This window comes from Protobothrops mucrosquamatus, unplaced genomic scaffold, assembly GCF_001527695.2.
Source record: "Protobothrops mucrosquamatus isolate PMUCROS unplaced genomic scaffold, P.Mucros_1.0 scaffold342, whole genome shotgun sequence".
Classification (NCBI taxonomy): domain Eukaryota; kingdom Metazoa; phylum Chordata; class Lepidosauria; order Squamata; family Viperidae; genus Protobothrops; species Protobothrops mucrosquamatus.
In genome coordinates, this window is record NW_015386679.1 from 230840 (window position 1) to 252879 (window position 22040).

The 22040-nt window shown below is 52.3% G+C and overlaps 1 protein-coding gene across 1 annotated transcript; it reads left to right on the forward strand.

Moving 5' to 3' along the window:
- The first annotated feature begins 2130 nt into the window (after positions 1–2130).
- On the forward strand, positions 2131–21550 carry ATXN2 (ataxin 2). Its single transcript, XM_015815445.1, has 23 exons — positions 2131–2190; positions 3418–3489; positions 4177–4327; positions 6034–6158; positions 6452–6543; positions 6868–7065; positions 7207–7385; positions 7664–7870; positions 9691–9900; positions 10485–10682; positions 11431–11544; positions 11926–11996; positions 12105–12412; positions 13086–13149; positions 13410–13562; positions 13790–13850; positions 14005–14189; positions 14693–14825; positions 17397–17450; positions 18767–18912; positions 19395–19622; positions 20035–20206; positions 20769–21550. The coding sequence occupies exons 1-23, from the start codon at positions 2158–2160 to the stop codon at positions 20795–20797; spliced, it is 3183 nt and encodes a 1060-aa protein (XP_015670931.1). The 5' UTR covers positions 2131–2157; the 3' UTR covers positions 20798–21550.
- Positions 21551–22040: the final 490 nt, after the last annotated feature.

Here is a 22040-nt window from a genome sequence, read left to right on the forward strand (position 1 = left end):
TCACGGTGGCTTGTTCCTGGTGCATCGAGAGCTGCAGGGCACCGGAGGGTTCTGCAACCTCAGCTGGGCTTGCAAAGCATTCAGGCTTCCCTTCTGCATGGAAACACTGGAAGGGGGTATTTAAATATTTTTAGCTCGCCAAACGCTGCTCGGGAGGTTTGTTGTGCTGTGTGTGCAGCCTGTCGGCTCCTCATGACCCCCATGAGCTGGATGGTTGCTGGTTTGGGTCCTCACATTCCAGCCAGGAAACCTTTGTTTTATTGTGTTGAAATGGGACCACGTTGTGCCTCTTTAGACGGGCGTTTTATGTGGTGGCTGTGCGTTTGAATTCTGGTTCATCGCTTCTTCCTTCCTTGTGGGTTGCGCTGAAAATTGCGAGGAGGCGGATCAACTTGGAACGATGCTCGTTTGACCTGCTGCTTTTTAAGGGATGTATTTAAAAAATGATTTAAAAAATGGCAAGCAAGCCACCTTGGCAGCGACTTTAGCTTAATCCACACTGAATCTGCGCCAGCGTTTGATCTGTAAAAAAAATATTCCTGTTAACTAACGGTCCCCATGCCTTGAAAAGTCCTGGATTTTGACGTTTCTTAGCCTTTTCATTCCTAGGGTGAAATTACAGTTTCGGCAATGATAATAACTCTTCCATTTGCTCTGATCTCATCTCTTTTTTATTATTATTAATTTCAGAGGGCGCAGCAGTGGCAAAGGGCCCCCTCAACCACCGGTAAGTACAACATTTCATTTTTCCGCTTCCTTGACGCTTGTTGGTTGATTCATTCTTTATAAAAGTCAAAACTCAAAATGTGTTTCATTGTTTAGAGCAATGAAAACTGCCTCATAACGGTAAAGACCTCGTCCCACTTAATGTCACAATGCCCATCGGTGTGTAAGGGCCTATACTGCGCCTTCAAATTGTCACATGGAAATATTTCCAGAGATAAATATTAATTATTATTATTGCGGATATTATTTGCCATCTATAGGTTTTTGGTGTTTGCTTGCCACGGCATTTGTTTTTAAGAAGCCCAGTTATATATCGTTACACCTGTAGAGTTTCTGTCTCGACCTTTGCCCCAGGAAGCAGTTGGGTTTAGAGAGTCTCTCCCAACACCCTTAATGGAGGAATATGTTTAGTCCTCTGTCCTGCAGCCCTTTCTACTCCCCTGGGGCCACACCAACCGACCCCTGCCAACCTCATGCAGATTTTGGAGGAGTAATAAGACCCAGCAAGCCAAAAGCCACATTTTAGCCAGGCTGCCCCTTCACTGAATAGTTTCTCCACCACATTAATCAGTGATGTCACAAACCCCAGGCTACTTCAGTGTAAAGCAGGGGTAGACCCCCCCTCCTCCCCTTTAGCAGAGTAGCCTGGATCACAGCCAGCCAGAGGAGACACTCAGCTGCCCAAAAGGAGCAAACGATAGGATGGAGTTTTTGTTCTTCTTCTTCTCTGGCACACGAGAGTAACGTCCGAAGGGGGGGGGGAATGGAAGACGGTCCCAGTTTAGAACCTCTGACCACGCGACAAGGACGGCTGTGCAAGCCCACCAGAAGCAGCTCCATGGGGGACACTTCCTCTTTGCCCAGCCTGGGTGAACGAGGACCAGACGCTTGGAATGTACGTCCGTACGGAGTTCCATTGAGTAGTAGACCTCTCCCTACGTTCCTCCCCACCTCCCGGGAAGACTGTAGGCACGTTGACGTGGTGGTGAAGTCCTAGGAAGGCTGAGAGTAGGCAGAGACAGGTGGTCGTGTTCCCGTGGTACGCCTGGACTGATGGCAGGGGTGTCCAACCTGGACAACTTTAAGACCTATGGACATCAACTCCCAGAATCCCCCAGCCAGTTGAAGTCCACAGATTTTAAAGTTGCTGAGGTTGCACATCCCCAACGTGAGCTGTGGCTGCCTTAAGAGTGGGAGGACGTCCAGTAAGCAGACCTGGAGTTTCTCAGGAATGGCTCTCGATGTGTTCAGGTAGTCTACATTTACAGTCTTCCCAGCCTCCCAAGATTTTCTCCTAGTGTCACCTCCGCCACTCCCAACTCAGAGCTTGCCGCCAATCCCGTGTGTCCGTGTGCTGTGTGTAGTTGTGCTCTCATGCGTACCACACTCTTTCTCTTCTTTCAGATCCCCTTTCAAGGCATATACGCAAACATGAGAATGGTTCACATACTCACATCCGTTGTCGTAAGTTATGGCTGCCTCTTTCCTTGGCGACGCTTCGCTTTTCATTAGAAACGGAAACTTCTAAATTCAGTAATCTAGCAATTACTGGGTTTGTGTGTGTGTGTATGTATGTGTGTCGGGGGGGAATCTTTCTCTTAAGTATGCTGACATCCGCTGCTTCTTTATTTTGAGGCTTACAAAGTTTTTTGCATTTGCTGTTCGGGCGCAAAATTCAGTGTTGCTCCCAATATCCTGCGAAGCAAAAAGCAATTTTATTTTGTTGCAAAGAAGAGGGGGGGGGAGGAGAGAGTAGCCAGGCTCCTGGCTTCTGTTTCGTGTCTTTGTTGGAGTGAAGTGAAGTTTAGTGGAAGAGAAGGAAGGCTGAGTAGAAGCACTCCTCGACTTAACAAGAGTTCGTTTAATGACTGTTCAGAGTTACAAAGTCACTGAAAAAAGGACGCACAACCATTTTTCACACTTATGACAGGGCAGCCTCCTCATGGTCACATGATCAGAATTTGGATGCTGGGCAGCTGGTTCATACTTACGACGGTTGCCGTATCCCAGGATCATGTGATTCCCCTTTTGCCACCTTTGGACCAGCAAAGTCCAGATTTACTTAACAACCAGGTTACCGGCTTAACAATCACAGTGATTCACTTAGAAAAAAATGTTGTAAAATGGGGGAAAATTCACTTAACAAGTCTCACATTTTGGGCTCACTTGCGGAGGACTTTTTTGAAGCGTCGTTGAGCAGATCAACCCGTTGTAGGACTCGGAGCAACGTTGGGTCCAGTGATGAAGATGGCCGGGACCCAGATTCCCTTGTATTGTACATTCTCTTGTTTTTTTTTCTTCACGGTTTTGATTCTTGAGAGGTGTTTTTGCCCTTTGCCTTCTGTTGCTTGGATTTTGCTTCCATTATTTTTTGCCTCGTTGGATAATAAATTCATAAACTCAAAGCATGGGGAGATCCTGGTAATGTTGGGGGTGTCGTTTTGTATTGCCAGGGGTGTGTGTGGAGGCTGAGTCTTAGGGCCGGGCTCTTTAGGGAAGCATGAAAAAAAAATTAAGGTCAGAGGCTAGAGAAAGAAGTCGAGTTTAGATCTTGCCTATAAATGGATGTAATTTTTATTTATTTGTAAAATGTATTAGCTGCTCCTCTTACCGCATGGTAATCTTAATCCCAGTCTTAAAATGAGACTTTCTGATCATGATTCTTCTCTTTCCCCTCCTTTTTCCACACAGGGATCAAAATGTGAAGTACAGGTGAAAAATGGAAGTATATATGAAGGAGTTTTTAAAACATACAGCTCTAAGGTAAATAACATTTTCCTTCCCTTTTCTCCCTCCTTGCCTGACCCAATCAAACGGATCTAAATCTTCTGGCTGGGGATCATGGGGCCTGGTGGGTCTCAGGGTTGCATAAGGTTGGGCTAGTACTGGAAAGAGCCAGGATTGGGACCCTTCTCAGCCACGGAAACTCAGAATTTTCAGGCCGTCATTCTCTCTCGAATGTCGTGGCAGGAAGCATGAGAAAGTTGGAGGGTCTGTTTCGCCATCTCGGTTCTTGGAGAAAGTAGAAATCACGTGAAACAAAATTAAGATAAATGGCTGGACCTTGAACTCCTTTAATTTCATTGCTTTAGAATAGAGTTTCTCAACCTTGGGCACTTTTAAGACATGTGGACTTCAACTCCCTGGCTGGGGAATTCTGGGAGTTGAAGTCCACATGTCTTAAAAGTGCCCAAGGTTGAAGACCCCTGAGTTAGTGGCTAAGGGAGGGGAGAGCAGAGAAGTCCTTAGTCTTGAACTGGACCTCAAATGTCCAGCCACAGCTACTCTTCATCATGCACCTTGATATGTCCAGTTGCTGACTGTTTAGGGGGCCAGTCAGACAGTTGACATTTCGCTGGGGGGGGGAATGTTGCTTGTTATGGTGTTGCTCCGTGACGCTGCTGGCCAGGGAGCTGGGCCTGATTCTGTTCGCCCCCCCGTGTCTTCCAGTGTGACTTAGTGCTGGACGCCGCTCATCAGAAAACGGCGGAATCCAGTCTGGGGCCCAAACAAGAAGACATAATTGAGAGCATCTTGTTCAAGTCTTCAGATTTCGTTATGGTGCACTTTAAGGACATGGACTCCAGCTACGCCCAGAGAGGTAACGGAATGAGGGGTTTTAATATATTTGAACCTTTTGGAAAAAATGGATCCACTTTTAAAATAGCAGCTCTTGCTCTGCTGGCTTCCGTTGGCCAGCATACTTTTTATCTCTTAAAGAAAGTCCGAAGCCAACGTCACCTACTTGGACTATGGCTAGTTTAGAGAAAAGAAGGAGTGGGGGGAGGGATTGTATTTCAATATCTGAGGGGCTGCCACAAAGCCGAGGAGGGGGTCAGTTTATTTTCCAAAGCCCCAGAAGGCAGGGCAAGAAAGAACGGGTGGAAACTAATCAAGGAGAGAAGCGAGCCGGAATTAAGGAGGAATTTCCTGACAGTGAAGAACAATTAACCGGTGGAACGGCTTGCCTCCAGAAGTTGTGGGTGCTCCATCGTTGGAGGTTTTCAAGAAGAGACTGGGCAGCCACTTAGTCTCAAATTGTATAAGGTCTCTTGGTTGAGCAGGGGGTTGGACTAGAAGACCTCCAAGGTCCCTTCCAGCTCTCTTCTGATTGAGTTAAAACAGTTGAGAGTGCCTAGGAGAGGAAGTCCCTTTGGGGGCTGCTCGGTGTCCTCTGAACTTGCGGGTTTCAGCCCTGAGCTACAGATATTCTCCTTTATTGGAATTCCCTTTCTCCCCCCCCCCTCTGCAAGTCGGAAAGCCTTGTCCAGGTGCTGCCGAACACCTGCAGCCCTTGTCTGGCCCCGGGAGCCCGGCCTGCCTGGCAGAAAGAGATCAGTTTCCCCGCTTGGTGCCCAAATACAGTAGCCGAGTGTCTCTTCCTCAGGAGGAATGAAGTTGGTTGAGCCTGAGCGTCTGCTAAGTAACCGCAAAGACTTTTCTTGGACTGGTTGAGCAGGAAGTTCCTTTGAATAACAAAGGGATTCCTGAGCATCCAGGATATTTGTGGGGGCGGAGAGGTAGCTGCCTGCCAGCCCTGTCAAAGATTGCTCTCATACAGGAAGAAATCACAGGTTTTGGGGTCAAATGCACGGACCTCTGACACCTTCTGATCTTTCATGATTGACTGAGGGCCAATCAAATTCTGAGACAGGAACCTGGGGACACCGGGGGCTGTTTCACCAAAGAGTGAAGCTCAGAACTTCTGCTGTGGCGTCAGGAAAAGGTCCTTCTTGACTCTAAATTCCTTCTTTCTGAAAAAGAAAGATGAATCTGAAGAGGTTCCTGAGGTTATGCAGGGATGGCAGTGACCATTGCTCAGACGATCAGATTCTAACTCTTGTTTTATCATGGGTTACTATGCCTCCTGTAAACTCTGGAGGTCCTGAGGGGTCCTGATTATGGACTGGTTGGCTAGAACTCTGTTCTAGGGTCCTTGGTGCTCTCTGAGCTGGGTTCTTTTCTTGCAGACATTTCCTTACCCAGCTAGGTAACATCATCAGTGCTAGAAGGGAGTGGGGTTTGCAGGCAGGAGGAGGAGGAGGAGGACTGTGGGGTCCTTGGTGCTCTCTGAGCTGGGTTGCTTTCTTGCAGACGTTTCATAACCCAACTAGGTCACGTCATCAGTGCTAACCTCTGTGCTAGGTGGCTGTCCCTTAAAGTCTACCAGATTTTAAGAGGGTTCGCTTCTGACTCTTGGCCTACTGTAGGTAGGATTCACAGGGCTTCACTTTAGCCGTCACTTGCCAAAAGGTAGAAGATGCTCCAGGAGATGACGTTTTCTGATGCTGTTTCCTTCAATCACAGATGCTTTTACCGATTCTGCCATCAGTGCTAAAGTTAATGGCGAACACAAGGAGAAGGATCTGGAGCCCTGGGACGGAGGAGAAGGCGCGACGGCGGAAGACCTTGAAGCTTTAGAAACGGACGTTGTAAGCCTCCCTTGACTTGAGTTCCAGAGGGCGTGGGGGTCTTTGAGGGGTTTACACCCGTGGCCCCAGAAAGAGAATTGCCTCTGATGACTGTCTCCCCTTCCCTCCCGCTTCTTAATTTCATCCAAGTCAGAGGGACTTGTTCAAGGGATGAACGTTGACCTGGGTCTTCGGCGACAGCTTTGGTTAAAAGGTTTAGGAAGATGCAGGGAGCTTTTAAATGCGAGAAAACTTATTTTTGTACCCATGTGCCATTTTAACCCTTGGACTTCTTTCCTTTTTTTGCCTTCTAGTCCAATGGATGGGATCCCAACGACATGTTTCGCTACAACGAAGAAAACTACGGGGTGGTTTCCACGTACGACAGCAGTTTGGCTTCCTACACGTACGTTGCCATCGGTTGCCTGGTTTTTACAGGGCTGCATCAAGGTTTTGGCCTAGAACTAGCCGTTGTAAGAGGGGTGGGCTTCAGTCCCCAGAATTCCCCAGCCACCACATCTGACTGGGGAATTCTGGAAGTTGACGTCCACCCTCTTAAAATGGCTTAAAGTTGAGAAACGTTGACCTAAACCCTTGTGTTCCTTGTGCTGTGTATCTCATCATCCACAAATTCCTCCGAATTTTATCCTAATGTGTTTAATCCGTGGAAATATATATATACATACTCTGGATCACAGATGGATCCCCTTGTCTCTCGCCCTGGTTTTAGGGTACCCCTAGAAAGAGATAATTCAGAAGATTATTTAAAACGGGAAGCGAGAGCGACCCAATTAGCGGAAGAAATCGAATCCAGCGCTCAGTACAAGGCTCGGGCGGCTTTGGAGAACGATGAACGCTCCGAAGAAGAAAAATACACAGCAGTTCAGCGGAATGCCGCCGAACGAGAAGGAGCCTTGGCAGCCCCCAGGTAGAGCCAGGGGGAAAGGGGGTGGGGTGGGGAACCAGGGACTTCCTTACTTCCTTCCTTCCTTCCTTTCTTTTCCATCCTTCCATCCATCCCTCTTTCTGTCTGTCTGTCTATCTAAAATGGCACCTCTGTCCTTCCCAGGGAGAACAAGTACATCCCTCCCAGCCAGCGCAATCGAGACATCCTTCCTTGGGGTGCCGGAAGGCAGAATGCACCGAGGGCCGGCCCGTCTGGATCGGGCCCCTCCGTGTCCAGACCCGGGTCTCACTCGTCAGACTACAGCCTCCACTCGGGGACCGACCAGAGGATCGTTAACGGAGGCAAGTATTCCCGGGGACCTCAAGGCCAGCCTTTGGGGAGACGGCCACCGTGGTGCCCCGGAGGTTGAGGGTGACCTTCTCGAAGACGATACTCTGGGATCAGATGCGAACGGCCTTCCCCAGGTTTAGTGTGAGCTGGCAGAAACCCCCAATACGATGAGAAGCCATTGTGGTCATCTTTACTTTCCCCCCTCACCCCCACCCTGTTCCCCCCCCCCATAATTTTTATTTTGCTTTAGTTTTTATGCTTTCCTTCTTCATATCATTTGTTCTGTCAGGTGTTCCCTGGCCATCGCCTTGCCCATCTCCTTCCTCTCGCCCACCTCGCTACCAGTCAGCTCCCACCTCTCTTCCACCACGGGCAGCCACCCCTACACGGCCGCCCACCAGGCCCCCCTCGCGCTCCTCCAGGGCCCCGTCTCACCCCTCTGACTATGGCTCTCCAGCTCCCGTCTCTACTCTGCCTAAACGCATGTCTTCAGAAGGTACCAAGAGCACAAAACGTTTTGTTTGTTCACGCGTTTGCGTTTTTATCTTTGTGTTTCATTTGCCCCCTCCCCTTTTTCTGCGAGTGGCGGGTCAGAGAGGAGCCGGGGCTCTCGGAGAAGAGCGGAGGGCGCTGGGCTGGCCTGCCGGCTTCCTCCTCCGTTGGCCTGGAGTGAGCCGGAAGAGGCGAAGAAGCACCATTCACGGTGTAGCAAAGCCCATGTAGATGCGAGAGCTCTGGCTGTGTGATGGTGGCTCCCAGGTCTCGTGGCTTCCCCAGTCCCTTGTTAACCGTAAGGAGGCTCAGGCGTCACGTGGCCCCTTGCCACAAGCCGTCTTCAGGGCTCCGTGTTGCTTCCAGCCAGAGTGGACGGTCCATTCAGATGTGAGGTTCAGCTAGTGTTTCTCAACCTTGGCCACTTCACCTGCTGGCTGGGGAATTCTGTTGAGTTGAAGCCCACTCGTCTTAAAGCGGCCAAGCTTGAGAAACTGGGTTAAATTGAAAACCCAGTTTATTTTCTCTTTAGGATGAATCATGAATTTAGTTCCAGAAAGTACCCTAGAACAGGGGTCCCCAACCCTGGCCACTTTATGACTTGTGGACTTCAACTCCCAGAATTCCTCAGCCAGCATGGCTGGCTGAGGAATTCTGGGAGTTGAAGTCCACAAGTCATAAAGTGGCCAAGGTTGGGGACCCCTCCTCTAGAAGACTTTGAGATCAAATAAATAAATTTATTAAGGGGGATACTGGATGTTGTTTGGGAAGTGGGAGATTATAGGTCAAATTGGAGAAGATTTGGAGGATTTGACTGTGTAAGTTTCTCTCCCCCCCCCCCCCGCAGATGAGAAGATTGTGTATCTCTGTCCTCACAAAGTGACGTTGGCTCCCTCCACCCTTTTGTCACAAAATTTTCCTCCTTTCCTATTTGCACATTCATCAGAAACGTCCTCTTTCAAATTTTAATCCCGGCAAATCCCCGTTGAAGAGCCTGGTTTTCTGGGAGAATAGATGAAAGTTAGGTAGAATTTCATGGGGTCTCTGTGTTCCCTTTAAAGTTGTGGTGGTTTCTAAAAAGTCTGTTTGGCCGAGTGGAGAAGGGAGAAGGGAGGCCTGTTCAGTAGGGGAGCATCGCAAGCATCACAAATTTAGAGAATCGGCATGCAGCTAAATTTACGTTTTGGAGTAGCGGTGATCGGTTCACCTGAAGGATAGGATCAGGCTGTGAAATAGTCGTGCTGAAATCCTGTGGGGAAAATATTGGAGATCCCTTTCGTGCCGGGCATCATAAAATAAGAAAAACATAAATCGAAACTGGGCTTTTTCGGAAGAGACGTCCCGGTTCATAACTGTATTTTGCCAATTCTTGGAGAGCCGAAGGCAGGAAGAGGCTTTAAAATCCAGTGAAACCTCATAACAGATAGTCCTTGGTTTACGACCACAATTGGGCACTGGAACTTCTGTCACTAAAGCCACAAGGACATTAAGTGAACCGTGCCCGATTTTACGACCTTTATTGCTTTGATGGTAAGTGAATTCAGCTTCCCCCATTGAATTTCCTTGTCAAAAGCTGGCTCGGACAGTTGCAAATGGCGATCCCAGCACACACACACACACACACACACACACACACACGAAGCTGCAGTGGATCCCCAGGTGGGGAAAAACGTCATCAGCCACTTTTTTCAGTGCTGTCCTACGGTCGTAAATTGAGGATTACCTGCATGGCCACTTGGCTAAAATGCTGCTGCCCTGGTGGGATGTGGTTGAGGGGGCTTTTGTGTGGTATACACAGTTTGGGGGTTGTGTTGCTTTCTCCAGGACCCCCCCGGATGTCTCCCAAGGCGCAGCGGCACCCGCGAGGCCACCGAGTCCCGGCAGGGAGGGGCGTCATCTCGAGCGGCTTAGAATTTGTCTCCCACAACGTGCCGGGTGAAGCCGCCGGCTCCTCCTCCTCTTCCTCCTCCTCCTCTTCCTCCTCAGCCCGAAGCAGCTCTTCAGGTGGGACGTGGTCCTCGGTGGTCATGGGGGGTAAGTGAAGTTTTACTCACGATAGGAATGTCCTACTCCAAACATTTGGGCTTAAAACAGCCCTGGGTTTCCACACCGGCCTCCTTGCGCCCGGCGGCTGTCGGAGATAGGCCGTTTTGGGGACTTAACACAATGTGTACACCGAGAGACACACACACACACACACCTTGTAACCAGGAATCCTTTGGCCAGGCTGGCTTGGGATTCTGGCAGGTGCCTCGCCGCTGAAAGGGCCACGTTGAATCACGGGCTGTCAGCAAACGTGTGACCAGAAATGCTGCATCACGCGTGTCTTAGGAAGTTAGGAAGATCCTGGTCAGACGGTGGTGGCATTGATGCCCTTTGCTGCCACTTTAATATCTCTGTCTAGATCAGGGTTGGCCAAGCTTGGCAACTTTAAGGCTGGTGGACTTCAACTCCCAGAATTCCCCAGCCAGCGTTGCTGGCTGGGGAATTCTGGGAGTTGAAGTCCACCAGCCTTAAAATTGCCAAGCTTGGCCATTTTGGGCCCAGATCCTAGTGGTAGGTTTGCCTGTGGAGAGCTGGGGAGCCTCGTAACAAACTGTCCTGTCCTCTCTTTCTAGTGACCAGGTCGTCCCCCAAGGCGCACAGACCCCGGTCTCCGAGGCAGAGCAGCGGGGGAGGGATCCCTTCCGGCCCAGCCTTGTCTTCCCCCCAAGCTGGCTCAACCCCGGCCGAATTTGCAGCCACCCCGGTGCCCGCAGCCTCGCCCACCCCCACCAGTCCTGCCGCCAACAGAGCAGGCACCCCATCTGCGGAAGGTAAAGGACCCCCCTGGCTGGCTTCTCAGCCTTTCCCAGGGCTGAGCCTGGCTCGGGAGGCACAGACAGAGGTTGATCTCACGCCGAAGGAAACGGGGAACAAGGGGCTTCCCCCAGTTTGGGCCTTAGATGTGAAGTGGGTTTACTGGTTTTCTGGATGAGGATCGGCCATTTAGGCCGACATTTAATCTCTGGACTTAGAGTGCCATCTTTTCCTCTAGGAAATAGATGGAGCAAAATTTTGTTGGTGGGGTCCTTGGTGCTCTCTGAGCTTGGCGGTTTTCTTGCAGACGTTTCATTACCCAACTAGGTAACAGCATCAGTGCTAGAAGGGGGGGGTGATTTGGGGAGAAGAAGAAGAGAGGGAGGAGGACAAGGACTGGGGGCTTCTTGGTGCTCTCTTGGCCTTCTTGCAGATGATTCATGACCCAATTCCATAACAGTGTGAGGGAGTGTGGGGTTCGCCACATTCCGTTGCACTGATGATGTTCCCTAGTTGGGTCGTGAAACGTCTGCAAGAAAACAGCCATGCTCAGAGACCCCCCAAGGACCCCTCATTTCAACCCTAAGCTGCAAATATTTTCTTCTATCGGTCAAACTTTCGTTCGGTAGACTTTTTAAGTTGCACGACAATCTTCTAGTTTGCCTGCCTGCATGCTGCCACTTGGGTTGTCAGAATGCCGTGCGTGGAAAATCCAGCCGGGCGTTTGACTCACACCGCTGAGGTGACCCTGGTTTTCCTTCCTAGCGAAAGACTCCCGGCTTAACGAGCAGAGGCAGAGCTCTTCCCCTGCGGCAGCCAAGGAACATCTCAAGCCCAGCGAAGTTTCTCCCAATTTTAGCAAGCCGGAAGGCGGCAAAGGTGAGGCCTGGCTAAAGCTTGTCTGATTCTCTTCATTTCTGGACCTTGAAAAAGGCACATTGGTAGGTGAACAGGCTGTGGAGGCGGCAACCTCCGAGGGCATTTTCAGTGGGAAGAGAGGAAACGCATCTCTCGGTGTTTGGGGAAAGTCTTGAGTATTGGAGAATAATTTGGGGGAAGCGTCAGTACAGAGAGTCCTCCCCTTATAACCGTTTGTTTAGTGACCATTTGGAGTCGCAATGGCACTGAAAAAGGTGACTTATAACCGGTCCTCCCCCTTAACGACCGTTGCAACGTCCCCACGGTCACGTGATCAAAAGTGGGGCGCCCGGCCACCGGCATTGGTGCACCAGGTGATGGGTTGCGTATTTGCTCAAACAGGAGTTTCTCCGGCTGTTCTAGAACACAGGAAACAGATTGACGATTTGAAGAAATTCAAGAACGACTTTAGGGTAAGGGCCCAGGCGGCACCCCCATTCCGGACGGTCTCTTCCCTCTGTAAGTCTCAGATTAGGAAATAATTCCATTTCCCCCCCTCCTCTTTCTCTCTTTTCCCCCAGTTACAACCCAGTTCTACCCCTGAAACGGTGGAGCAGCTGCTGAGTAAAAACCGAGAGGGTGAAAAGCCCCGGGAGGCCCCCAAGGAGAAGGTGGAGCCCAGCCCGAAGGACTCGGCGGCCGAACCGGTCAGCAGCGCGGCCCCCTCGGCCGGCGGGAGCAGCTCCCCAAACAGCCCCAGCGCTTCTCCCGCCAGCAGCCTGTCCGAGCAGAAGGCCGGGCCGGAGGTGACCTCCCAGGGCGTGCAGACATCGGGCCCTGGAGCGAAGCAGGAGAGGGAGGACAAGGAGGAGAAAAAGGAGGCCAGCGAGTGAGTGAGGCGGCCTCGGGTCCAGCCGGCCGGGCCTGGGGGTGGGCGAGACCCCGAGGGGCATTGAGTTCTCTGCCAAGCCTTGCTCGGTTCAGGCTGGGGGGGGAGGAGGGAGGGGGGTCTTTTATGCCTCTCTTTGGAGGAGCATTTTTGTGGGGGGGTTTCCATGCACACACACACACACACACACACAAGGCATAGGTTGATGAAGGCTAGGTGAGTGGGCAGCTGCTTGGTTTGTCCACTAGGGGGCACCCTGCTCTGTCTCATTTGTGGACCAGAGAGTCCTCCTGGCCCCTCTAGTGATTGATTCAATTTCTCCTTTCTCTTCGCTGTATTAAATTCTATTTATTTTATACCATGCCTGTTTAGGCCAAGGCCCTCCCTTCCTTCCTTCCTTCCTTCCTTCCTCCCTTCCTCCCTTCCTTCCTTCCTTCCTTCCTTCCTTCCTTCCTTCCTCCCTCCCTCCCTCCCTCCCTTCCTCCCATCCATCCATCCATCCATCCATCCTCTCCATTCCTATCCCTCCCTCCCTCCCTCAGATATTTACTTTCAGTGGGGAAAGGGGAGGCTCTATTGCCGTGTGCAGCCTCAGGTCTCCTGAAACAAGACCAAGGTGTGTCTCCCTTGCCTTCTTGTGCATGTGTGTTTGTGTCTTTTGTCCCCTCCTCAGGCAAGTCAGAAAATCCACGCTGAACCCACACGCGAAGGAGTTCAACCCTCGGTCTTTCGCCCAGGTGAGCCTGGGGGGGGGGGTCTGAGGGGGGACTGAGCCCCCCAAAAGCAGAGCTGCTCCTTTGGGGCTGAGGCCAAATGGGGCAAAACCCACTTAACCCCTGCCTCGCTTAACAATGGGAATTTGAAGCAGAATGGTGGTCCTGCCAGAAGGAGAGCTCGGAGCTCTCTGTGTCCACACAGGGTGTGTTGGGCCCCACGGGAGTTGCTCCTGGAGGGGTCATCTTGCCCGTGTCCCCCCCCCCCGTCCTGTCTTTGGCAGCCCAAGCCTTCCACCACGCCCACCTCGCCCCGCCCGCCAGCCCAGCCCAGCCCTTCGATGGTGGGGCACCAGCAGCCGGCTCCTGTCTACACCCAGCCTGTTTGTTTTGCTCCCAATATGATGTACCCGGTTCCTGTCAGCCCGGGCGTCCAGGTAAGGGGGGCACGGGGGGCTCCTGTCTTGTAGCCCATTAGAGGGCAAGGGAAGGACGGTCTAGAGCCCAGGGGCCCAGACTCGGCCACTTGAAGGCTTGTGGGCTTCAACTCCCAGAATTCCTCAGCCTCATGCTGGCTGGGGAATTCTGGGGATTGAAGTCCACAAGGCTTCAAGTGGCCACGGTCCGGCTTGACTTCTCAGCGGCCGCCTGCTTTCTTTTCCAGCCGTTATACCCCATCCCCATGACCCCGATGCCAGTCAACCAGGCCAAGACCTACAGAACAGGTAAAGGTGAGGAGACCACGGTGGGGGGGCGTGTTTTTGGGCTTCGTGCAGAGGGTTAGGGCTCAGCTGGGCAGCAGCGGGAGGGGGCCAGGGCACGGGGGGGCGGCAGCTGAAGACGGTGCCCTACTGGAAGTGCCCTTCTCTCTCTCCACAGTGGCCAACATGCCTCAGCAGCGGCAAGACCCTCATCCCCAGAACCCCCTGATGCACCCGGCCTCGGCCGCCGGGGCCCCCATGGTTGCCACACCGCCCGCCTACTCGGCCCAGTACGTCACCTACAGCCCCCAGCAGTTCCCCAGCCAGCCTCTGGTGCAGCACGTCCCCCACTACCAGTCTCAGGTATGGCCTGCCCCCCCCCCGCAGCAACTGGGCCCCAACCTGCTGCAGAACTCGGATCTCCAGATCGCGGAGCACCCCCCCCACCTGCAGAGTGCTCCCCCCAGCATGGCTACAGGTGGCCAGAGACTTTCCTAGTGGGCCCCTCCCTCATTGCAAGGGGGGCCCGTCTGGAGGGAGGTGTTGGGGCAGCTTTTGGGTCCTGTGGGGAGGAGAGTCTGCTGTGGTTCCCACTGACTGGTCCTCCTCCATGCTGTGGGGACAAGCAAGGGGGAGGGGATTGTCAATACCAGAACGTTTCAGATGGGGGGGGGCTGGTCTGGCTTCAGATGGGGGGCAGGTCCTAGGCTGCCTCATAGGCACCTTCATGAGGGGCCAGAACCCACCCAGCAGTCGCCTCTGTGTTTCCAGCCCTCACGGTCTGTCTCTCTCTCTCTCCTTTTCTCTCTCTCTCCTTTTCTCTTTCTTTCGTTTCTCTCTCTTTCTCCTCCTCCTTCTCCCCACAGCACCCCCACGTCTATAGCCCTGTCATTCCGGGCAACGCTCGGATGATGGCGCCTCCGGCCCACCCACAGCCCGGCCTGGTTTCTTCTCCTGCCACCCAGTACGGGGCCCACGAGCAGACGCATGCGATGTATGGTAGGATGACCTGATTTGCATTCTTTTTTTAAAAAACAAACAAAAAAAACTTTTAACGCCCCCCACCCACCCACCCACCCACCCACCACGCAGGGCAGCGCGTTTGCGGAGCAGAGGAGAGGAAAGCGGCACTTTGTCTTTTGAGTTTGTTCAGGAAAACAAAACCACTGTTAAACAATGTTGGTTTGAAGAATAAAGGACAATTCTAAAGCCCCTCGTGGCCCCCGTCTCAGTCTCTGATCCGTCTCCGGAATAGTCAGAATATTTGCAGCCCCCCCTCCCCAGATGGTGGATTGTCCCTGCTTCTCCCCGGTCCCTCCCGGCCTGTGTGAACGTGCCAGTGCAGACCCCAGAGCCTCCTGGCCGAAATGGCCTTGCTGGTGGACCCCAGGGCCCCCTGCCTCTCTCCAGCCACAGGTACCTCTCCTGGCGCCAGGCGGCCCCTCTCCATCCTCCTGCCTCCCCCCCCCAATCCCTGCCTCTCGGCAGCTTCAGCTGGGCTGCTCACACACACACACACACACACACACACACACACACACACAGAGTGCCTGCAGGCCCTCTCCCCAGACAGGAAGCGCTCAGCCAATTCTTCAGCCATGAATAGGCCTGTGTTTGCCTCCAGTGGCCACGGGCAGAGGCTCCCCTGTGCTCAGCCATCCCCGAGGCTGCCTGTCAGCATCAGCTCCCCGGAAGTGGGGGACACCCTCACTCCGGCTCTTAGGACAGGAGGAAGGCCTGGGGGGGGGAGGAGGGGGGGACCATACATTCCGACATCTCTCTGCCTAACCAAATTCTTTATTTTGACTGATGAAGTTACTCGGATGAGTAACGAAACGTCTCGGGTTAACAAACTTTGGTTTAGTTGCCATGATTTTAACCTTTCTTAGGTGCTCCTCCTCCTCCTCCTCCTCCTCCTGGGGGTGGGATGGGGGCTCTGGGGCTGCTTCTAGACCGTTCCCCTCCCAGGCTTATGCCCCCTTTGTCTACGGAGAGGTTTGGGGCAGCTGCAGCAGGTCTGGGTTTTCTTGCGAAATTCCTGTGACCTCCCCCCCCCCAGCAGGGCCATTTCAAGTATGCAGCCCACTTGCAGGGAGGGTCCAAGCTGTGGATGCTCCCAGTTAGGGGAATCCCGAGACCCTTCTCTGCCTGATCCCCCCTACCCAATTCAGTCATCCTCGTCTCTAGGCAGGGTGCCTTATTTATCTATTTACCTAATTGGCCGCCATCTTGTCTGCACTGAAACTCCCCAGTGAAAATTCAGCCGTCTTGTCGACTGGGTCCTGAACACAGCCTGCCTGTTGGGAGAACAGAAACACCTGAAACCCCCCCCCCCATTGTCCCTAGGTGGTGAAACCACTTTAAGCCAGGTTCCCCCACAGACTGGCGAGAGGACCAGCATTTAGCTGGGGGGGGGCAGCTCAGCCAGCTTTTCCTTGACAAAAGGGTCTGTGGGGGAGATGATCCAGCCCTTGAGATAAGAAATTGGTGGGGGGTATTCTTGGGGCTTCAGTATTTAAGGATTGGAGGACTAGGATCTTGGCAGGGTGCCATCCTGGCAGTGATAGGATGCTCTTTAGCTTGTTGGAAACAGAGAAAACTGGTTAAAATCTCAAAGTCATCCTACGTTTTGGGGTAGAACAGGACTCAAATGAGCGTTTCTCAACCTTGGCCACTTGAAGACGGGTGGAATTCCAGCTCCCATAATTCCCCTTCCAGCGGCCAAGCTTGAAAAACTCTGCTTTAATGTGTCTCCCTGATCTCGGTACCGAAATGTTTGTCGTCTTCTGAACGTGTTGAAGCGCCGAAGAAACGCTAAGTACCCCGGTTCCTCCTTTCTCTGGAGGAAGAGCTGAGAGACGATGCTTCTGTGGCTCCATCAAAGTCACAACTAACCAAGGGAACGGAGGCCTTTGGCTCAGATTTAGTCCAAGTCTCCATTTAGATCAGGGGTAGGCAACCTTGGCTCTTTTATGCTGGCTCAGGAATTCTGGGAGTTGAAGTCCACAAGTCATAAAAGAGCCAAGGTTGCCTACCCCTGATTTAGATAAATCTGAACAACAGCAGGTTTTACACTCCTAAGAACCGAGCAGTTGGTTCCAAAGAGCATGCAGACCCTGAGTCGTATTTTGATTTTTCTTTTGACTTTAGTGCTCTCCTATGTCTGATTTTTCTCTCTCTGCTGGGAATCCAGTGTGATCAACCGACCAGGGGCTGAGTTTCCCCGGGGGGGAAGCAAGGGCTGGGCTTCCTGGATCATAATCAGTGTTATAATCTCGGTTGCCAATTGCTCGAAATACATTTGAATCCTGTGTATTTTTCCTGTTGTGTCTTAATCGTATGCGAAATGATTTTAATGGTGAACATGTTAATAGTAACGAATTCCGACTGACAATCATAACCTGTTGGAAACTTCTTAACTTTTTTTTTAAAAAAATTGCAAATTGGTTTGTGCATGAAAAAAAAAACAAACCACGATAATTGACTGTTAAACCTTTTCCAGAAGCCTGAAAGTGGTGCTTTTAATCTTGTGGCATGTGGCTAATTTCCCTTTTTATTTCTCAAATCCAGCATGTCCCAAAATACCCTACAGCAAGGAGACAGGCCCTTCTTTCTACTTTGCCAGTGAGTTGGGTTTTTTTTTTTTTTGTACTAACTTTGATGTTACACGTTGCACGAATCTTGTTGGTAAAAGGGGGATCAGAGGCCCTCTCCTCTCTTTGCACCAAACCTTTTCTCAAAGGCACAAGGAATCTTATTTTTCCCTCTGGTTGGTGAGGGGTAGTGAACTGGTAGGATATCCAGAGATGCTGAAGGAAGGAAGCTGTCGGAGGAACCTTTAGCAGAGAAGCGCAGGTAAAAATGACTCTGGGACTCTGGGAGTTAAAGTCCACAGGTCATAAAGCGGCTGTCGTTGCCCACTTTATCTGGGAAAGAGAGCCAGCCTTCCTACCCTTCAGGCAAAGATCTTGACCACCATCTAACCGGGTTTGGCAGTCTCCGGCCTGAATTGTGGTCAGGAGTTCCTCCCAGCTCATTTATGGAATCCCAGTTGAACTGGGCTGCTTCCTCCTCTCACCCTGTTCTTAAACCCCGGTTTCTGTTCCACAATTAGCCTTTCCGACTTTTCCTTTTCCTTCCCTTTCTTCTCCCTTTTTGCTGACTTTCAGTTTTTCACTTCTCGTGCAGAATTAAGCCTCCAGCTGCTTCCTTGAGAAGTCAGCTTTGGGGAGGGCAGCTGCAGAGAGCTGCCCTCCCTCCCCCCCATCACATTTCTGCCCCCTGTAAAGCAGCAGCATTTGCAGGCGCAGCTTGGAGATGCCAGGGGCCTCTTGATGCCTGGACTCTGCCCCTCTGCCGCCCCCACCCCCCTTTTTTTCTTTTCAGGGGCGTCTAGCAGACCAGAAAGTTAACTCCAAATGTTTTTCTAGTTGCCCTCTTGTGCACTGCGGGCTGGCAGTTTGTCGGCCTTGGCAGGTGGAAGATGGGTGGACTTCACCCGCCAGGATTCCCCAGCCAGCTTTGGGGGTTGGTGCACCCGTCTTCAAGCTGCCGAGGCAGAGAAAGGCTGAGCTGTTAGGGACCCCTGCCCAAGAAAAGCAGGAGGGTCTTTCAGGGAAGAGCATTGGCTCGGAGGACGAGGAATTGGGGACATTGTGCCCCCTTTTTTGGGGCTGCGAAGTGATGGCCTCCCCCTTCCATTGAAGTCCCCCTCCCCACCTTCCTCTGTGCACAAAGAGGAAATGGAAGGGGTGAAATCCAGGGGGTGAGACCCCCAGGGAAGCCCCCTCCCGTGTTTTAGATGAAGCAGGAGGCCAAACCTGCAAGTGGGGGGGGGGAAGTGGTTTCTTAAAAGCGGCGTCCGAGACTTCCGTTAGCCGCCTGAAAAGAGTGGGGGGGCCTTTTCCCATCCCTCCTGCCTTTTGTCTCCCCCTCCCCAGTTTCCACCGGTTCCCTCGCTCAGCAGTATGCCCACCCCAGCGCCGGCCTGCACCCACATAGCCCCCACCCGCAGCCCTCGGCCACCCCCACGGGGCAGCAGCAGTCGCAGCACGGGGGGAGCCACCCGGCCCCTAGCCCGGTGCAGGTAAGTGCTCCTCCCCCGGGCAGCAGGTGGGGTGGAAGGGGAGCCCCCCCTTTGGGCTGCAGCCCCCCAGGAGGACGGGCAGGGGCTCCCCTGGGAGAGGGGAGGGTTGCCGAAGACTCGGAGGAACGCCTGCCCGATGCAGATACTCCTCCCTTCGTTTAGTGGCCGTTCATTTTCACAAGGTGTGAAAAACTAGTGTATTTATGACGGTTGCACATCCTGGAGGGGGTGGGGGTGGGGGTCATGTGACCCCCATTTGTGGCCGCCTGGCGAGTAAAATCAACAGGGGAAGCCACATTCATTTAACGACCGTGTGATTCACTTAACCGGCAGAATAAAAGGTGGTAAAATAGGGTGTGGCTCACTTCACCACCGCCTCGCTTAGCAGCGGAGATGTCCCGTTGGTCGTAAGCTGAGGACCAGCTGAGTCTGGCGACGGCCGTGCCACTGTGTGACGTGTCCCCCTGCCCCTCTCTCCGCAGCCCCACCAGCACCAGGCGGCCCAGGCCCTCCACCTGACCAGTGCCCAGCAGCAGTCGGCCATCTACCACGCCGGCCTGGCCCCCACGCCGCCCTCCATGACCCCCGGCTCCAGCGCCCAGTCCCCGCAGAGCAGCTTCCCGACCGGCCAGCCGACCGTCTTCGCCATCCATCCGTCCCACGTCCAGCCGGCCTACACCAACCCGCCCCACATGGCCCACATGCCCCAGGTAGCCCCGGCCCTCCGGGCCCTCGCCCAGGACCCTCCCCGTCTGGCTGCTCTTGGGAGGGGGGCTTCCATCCACCTTGCTCTGAGCCGGCCGGCCCCACAGTCCCTTCCCCCGCTGGGTCTGGGGGACCTGCCTGGCGTGTCTGTCGTAGGGCTTTGGCCCACGCAAGCCGTTCTGCCCTGTGCCGAGGGTCCTGGCACAAACGGGGGTCCGACGGGACGGATGGAGGGAAACGGAGGAGACCCTCCGGCCCTCGCACAACCCAGATCGGCAGGTGGCAGCCCTTTGCGAGTCTCGACCGAGATTCCTCTTTAACCCTGGACAGGCAGCAGGAGCCCTGGGGGGTGATGGTGGCTCTTGAGGGTCCCCAGACAGAGGAGGGGTCTCCTGACGGCCTTGCTCTTTGTCCCAGGCCCATGTGCAGTCAGGCATGGCTCCTTCCCACCCCCCTACCCATGCTCCAGTGATGCTCATGACGACGCAGCCGCCGCCCGGTGGACCCCAGGCCGCCCTTGCGCAGAGTGCACTGCAGCACATTCCAGTGTCCACAGCCACACACTTCCCCTATATGACGCACCCTTCAGGTGAGCCCTGCGCCGTCCACACGCCTGGCCAGGAAGCCAGGAGCGAAGAGGAGGAGGTTGCGGGAGTTGTGCGCCTGAGGGAGGCAGGGAGGTCGGCTCCCGCTTGGCCAATGCCCAAACTGCTGCTTTGGAAGCGGGTCCAGAATGCGCCCCTTGCAAGGGGGGGGGGGCTGGCTCCCTCTGTTGGCACCTTTGGGGTTTGGGAAGGTGGATTTCCATCAGGGTCTCCTCGTCTTCCTCCTGGTTGTAGACCAAGAGTTGGGGACAGGAGGGGGGTATTGGACTGGGAGAGGGTCCGGAGACGCAAGCTGTTGACCAAGGGAGGCCCAAGTCCATGTTTCTCAACCTTGACCTGTTGAAGATGAATTCCCCAGCTAGCCTGCTTTAAAATGGGGAGGGGGGGGACTTCATCTCCCAGAATTTGTGGGAGTTGAAGCCCACCCAACTCCAGGAGGCCAAGGCTGAGAAACACTGGGTTAAACGGATGGGCTTTGGCTTGTTCTTCCCATTTAGATCTCAACATTTCTTGTTATTTTTGTTTTATTGTTTTTCTCTCTTGCAGTTCCCACTCACCATCAACAGCAGTTGTAAAGCTGACCTGGCAGAGTAACTGAGGCTGGATCCCTCTTTTCTTTTTCCTTTTCTTTTCTTTTTTTTTTTTTTTTTAAAAAGGCCAAATACCTTTCATTTTTTTTTCTCCTGCTTCATCCAACTTGGAAGCACAGAAACAAAACAAAAGCAAATGAAACAAACAAACAAACAAAAAACCCTTAGTATTTCACTTATTTTTAAGGCGAGAGCGAAAAACGATAAAAAACCAAGGTGTCACATCCGGTAGGGATGCTAATGGTTTCCAACCTTCCGGTGGGAGAATTTTTGGACCACTGAGTCACAGGCAGGTCGATCCCTCCGGGGGACGATTCCACGATTCCGTGCGTTGTGTCAAAGAAACTAAAACGGCCCCAATCCGCTTGCAGAAAAAGAGAAAAACAAAAACTGGAAAAGCTATTTATTTTTTAAAACAGCCCTTCAGAGTTACGAATTCATGAGCGTAGAGAACCCGAAGTAACAAGAGGTGAGTCTTGTTGCTGTTCTCACTAAAAATAATAATAGCAAATAGTAATTATGTAAATCAAGACTCTAAACAAACAAAAAAAAATCCCTTCTGCCACTAACTAAACTTAAAAGAGGTTTTGTGGGGGAAAGAAATCTAATAATGGTCAAATGGATATGGATTTATTATTTATAAAACGAAAATCATGTCTGAGGGGGAAAGAGAACCACTGTCCCAAGGCAGCGGTCTAACTTTTAAGTTAAGAGGAAAACTTACTTTGTAGATAATATAAAATAAAAACTAAAAAAATAATCATAAAAATAAAAAAAAGTTTTAAAAACTGACCTTTCCTGCTAGCATCTGTGTGGTATATTTGGTTCCCCTTTCTCTCTTTTTTTTCTTTTCTTTCTTTCTCTGTGGTATATTTGGTTCCCTTTTCTTTCTCTTTCTCTTTCTTTCCTTTTTTCTTTTCTCCTGTCTCCTTTCTCCAAACACTTTGGCACCTGGTTGAGTGGCTCAGCCTTCAGCCTCACAAGAAAGATGTGCTAAGCAACCTGGGTCAAATTTATACTGATTTTTCACCCCGGCTAGTAATGCTAGAAGCCCCAGGTCTTCCTATCCTAAGAGTTGTGACTGCCTTAATATTTTATCTTTAGTAGAAAGCATCTTTTGTTAAGATTTGACCAACAGGAGCACCTGGGAGTAGGGAGGAGAATTAAAGAGACCCTAGAACTAGCTGTGAACATCTCTGAACAGTTTATTTTAAGGAAAGGAGCACAT

Coding starts and splice junctions, on each gene's coding strand:
- ATXN2 (XM_015815445.1), top strand. CDS start 2,158: ATGAGAATGGTTCACATACTCACATCCGTTGTC. Junction 6,544..6,867: donor AGCAGTTTGGCTTCCTACAC/GTACGTTGCCAT, acceptor CCCTGGTTTTAG/GGTACCCCTAGAAAGAGATA. Junction 7,871..9,690: donor TAAACGCATGTCTTCAGAAG/GTACCAAGAGCA, acceptor TGCTTTCTCCAG/GACCCCCCCGGATGTCTCCC.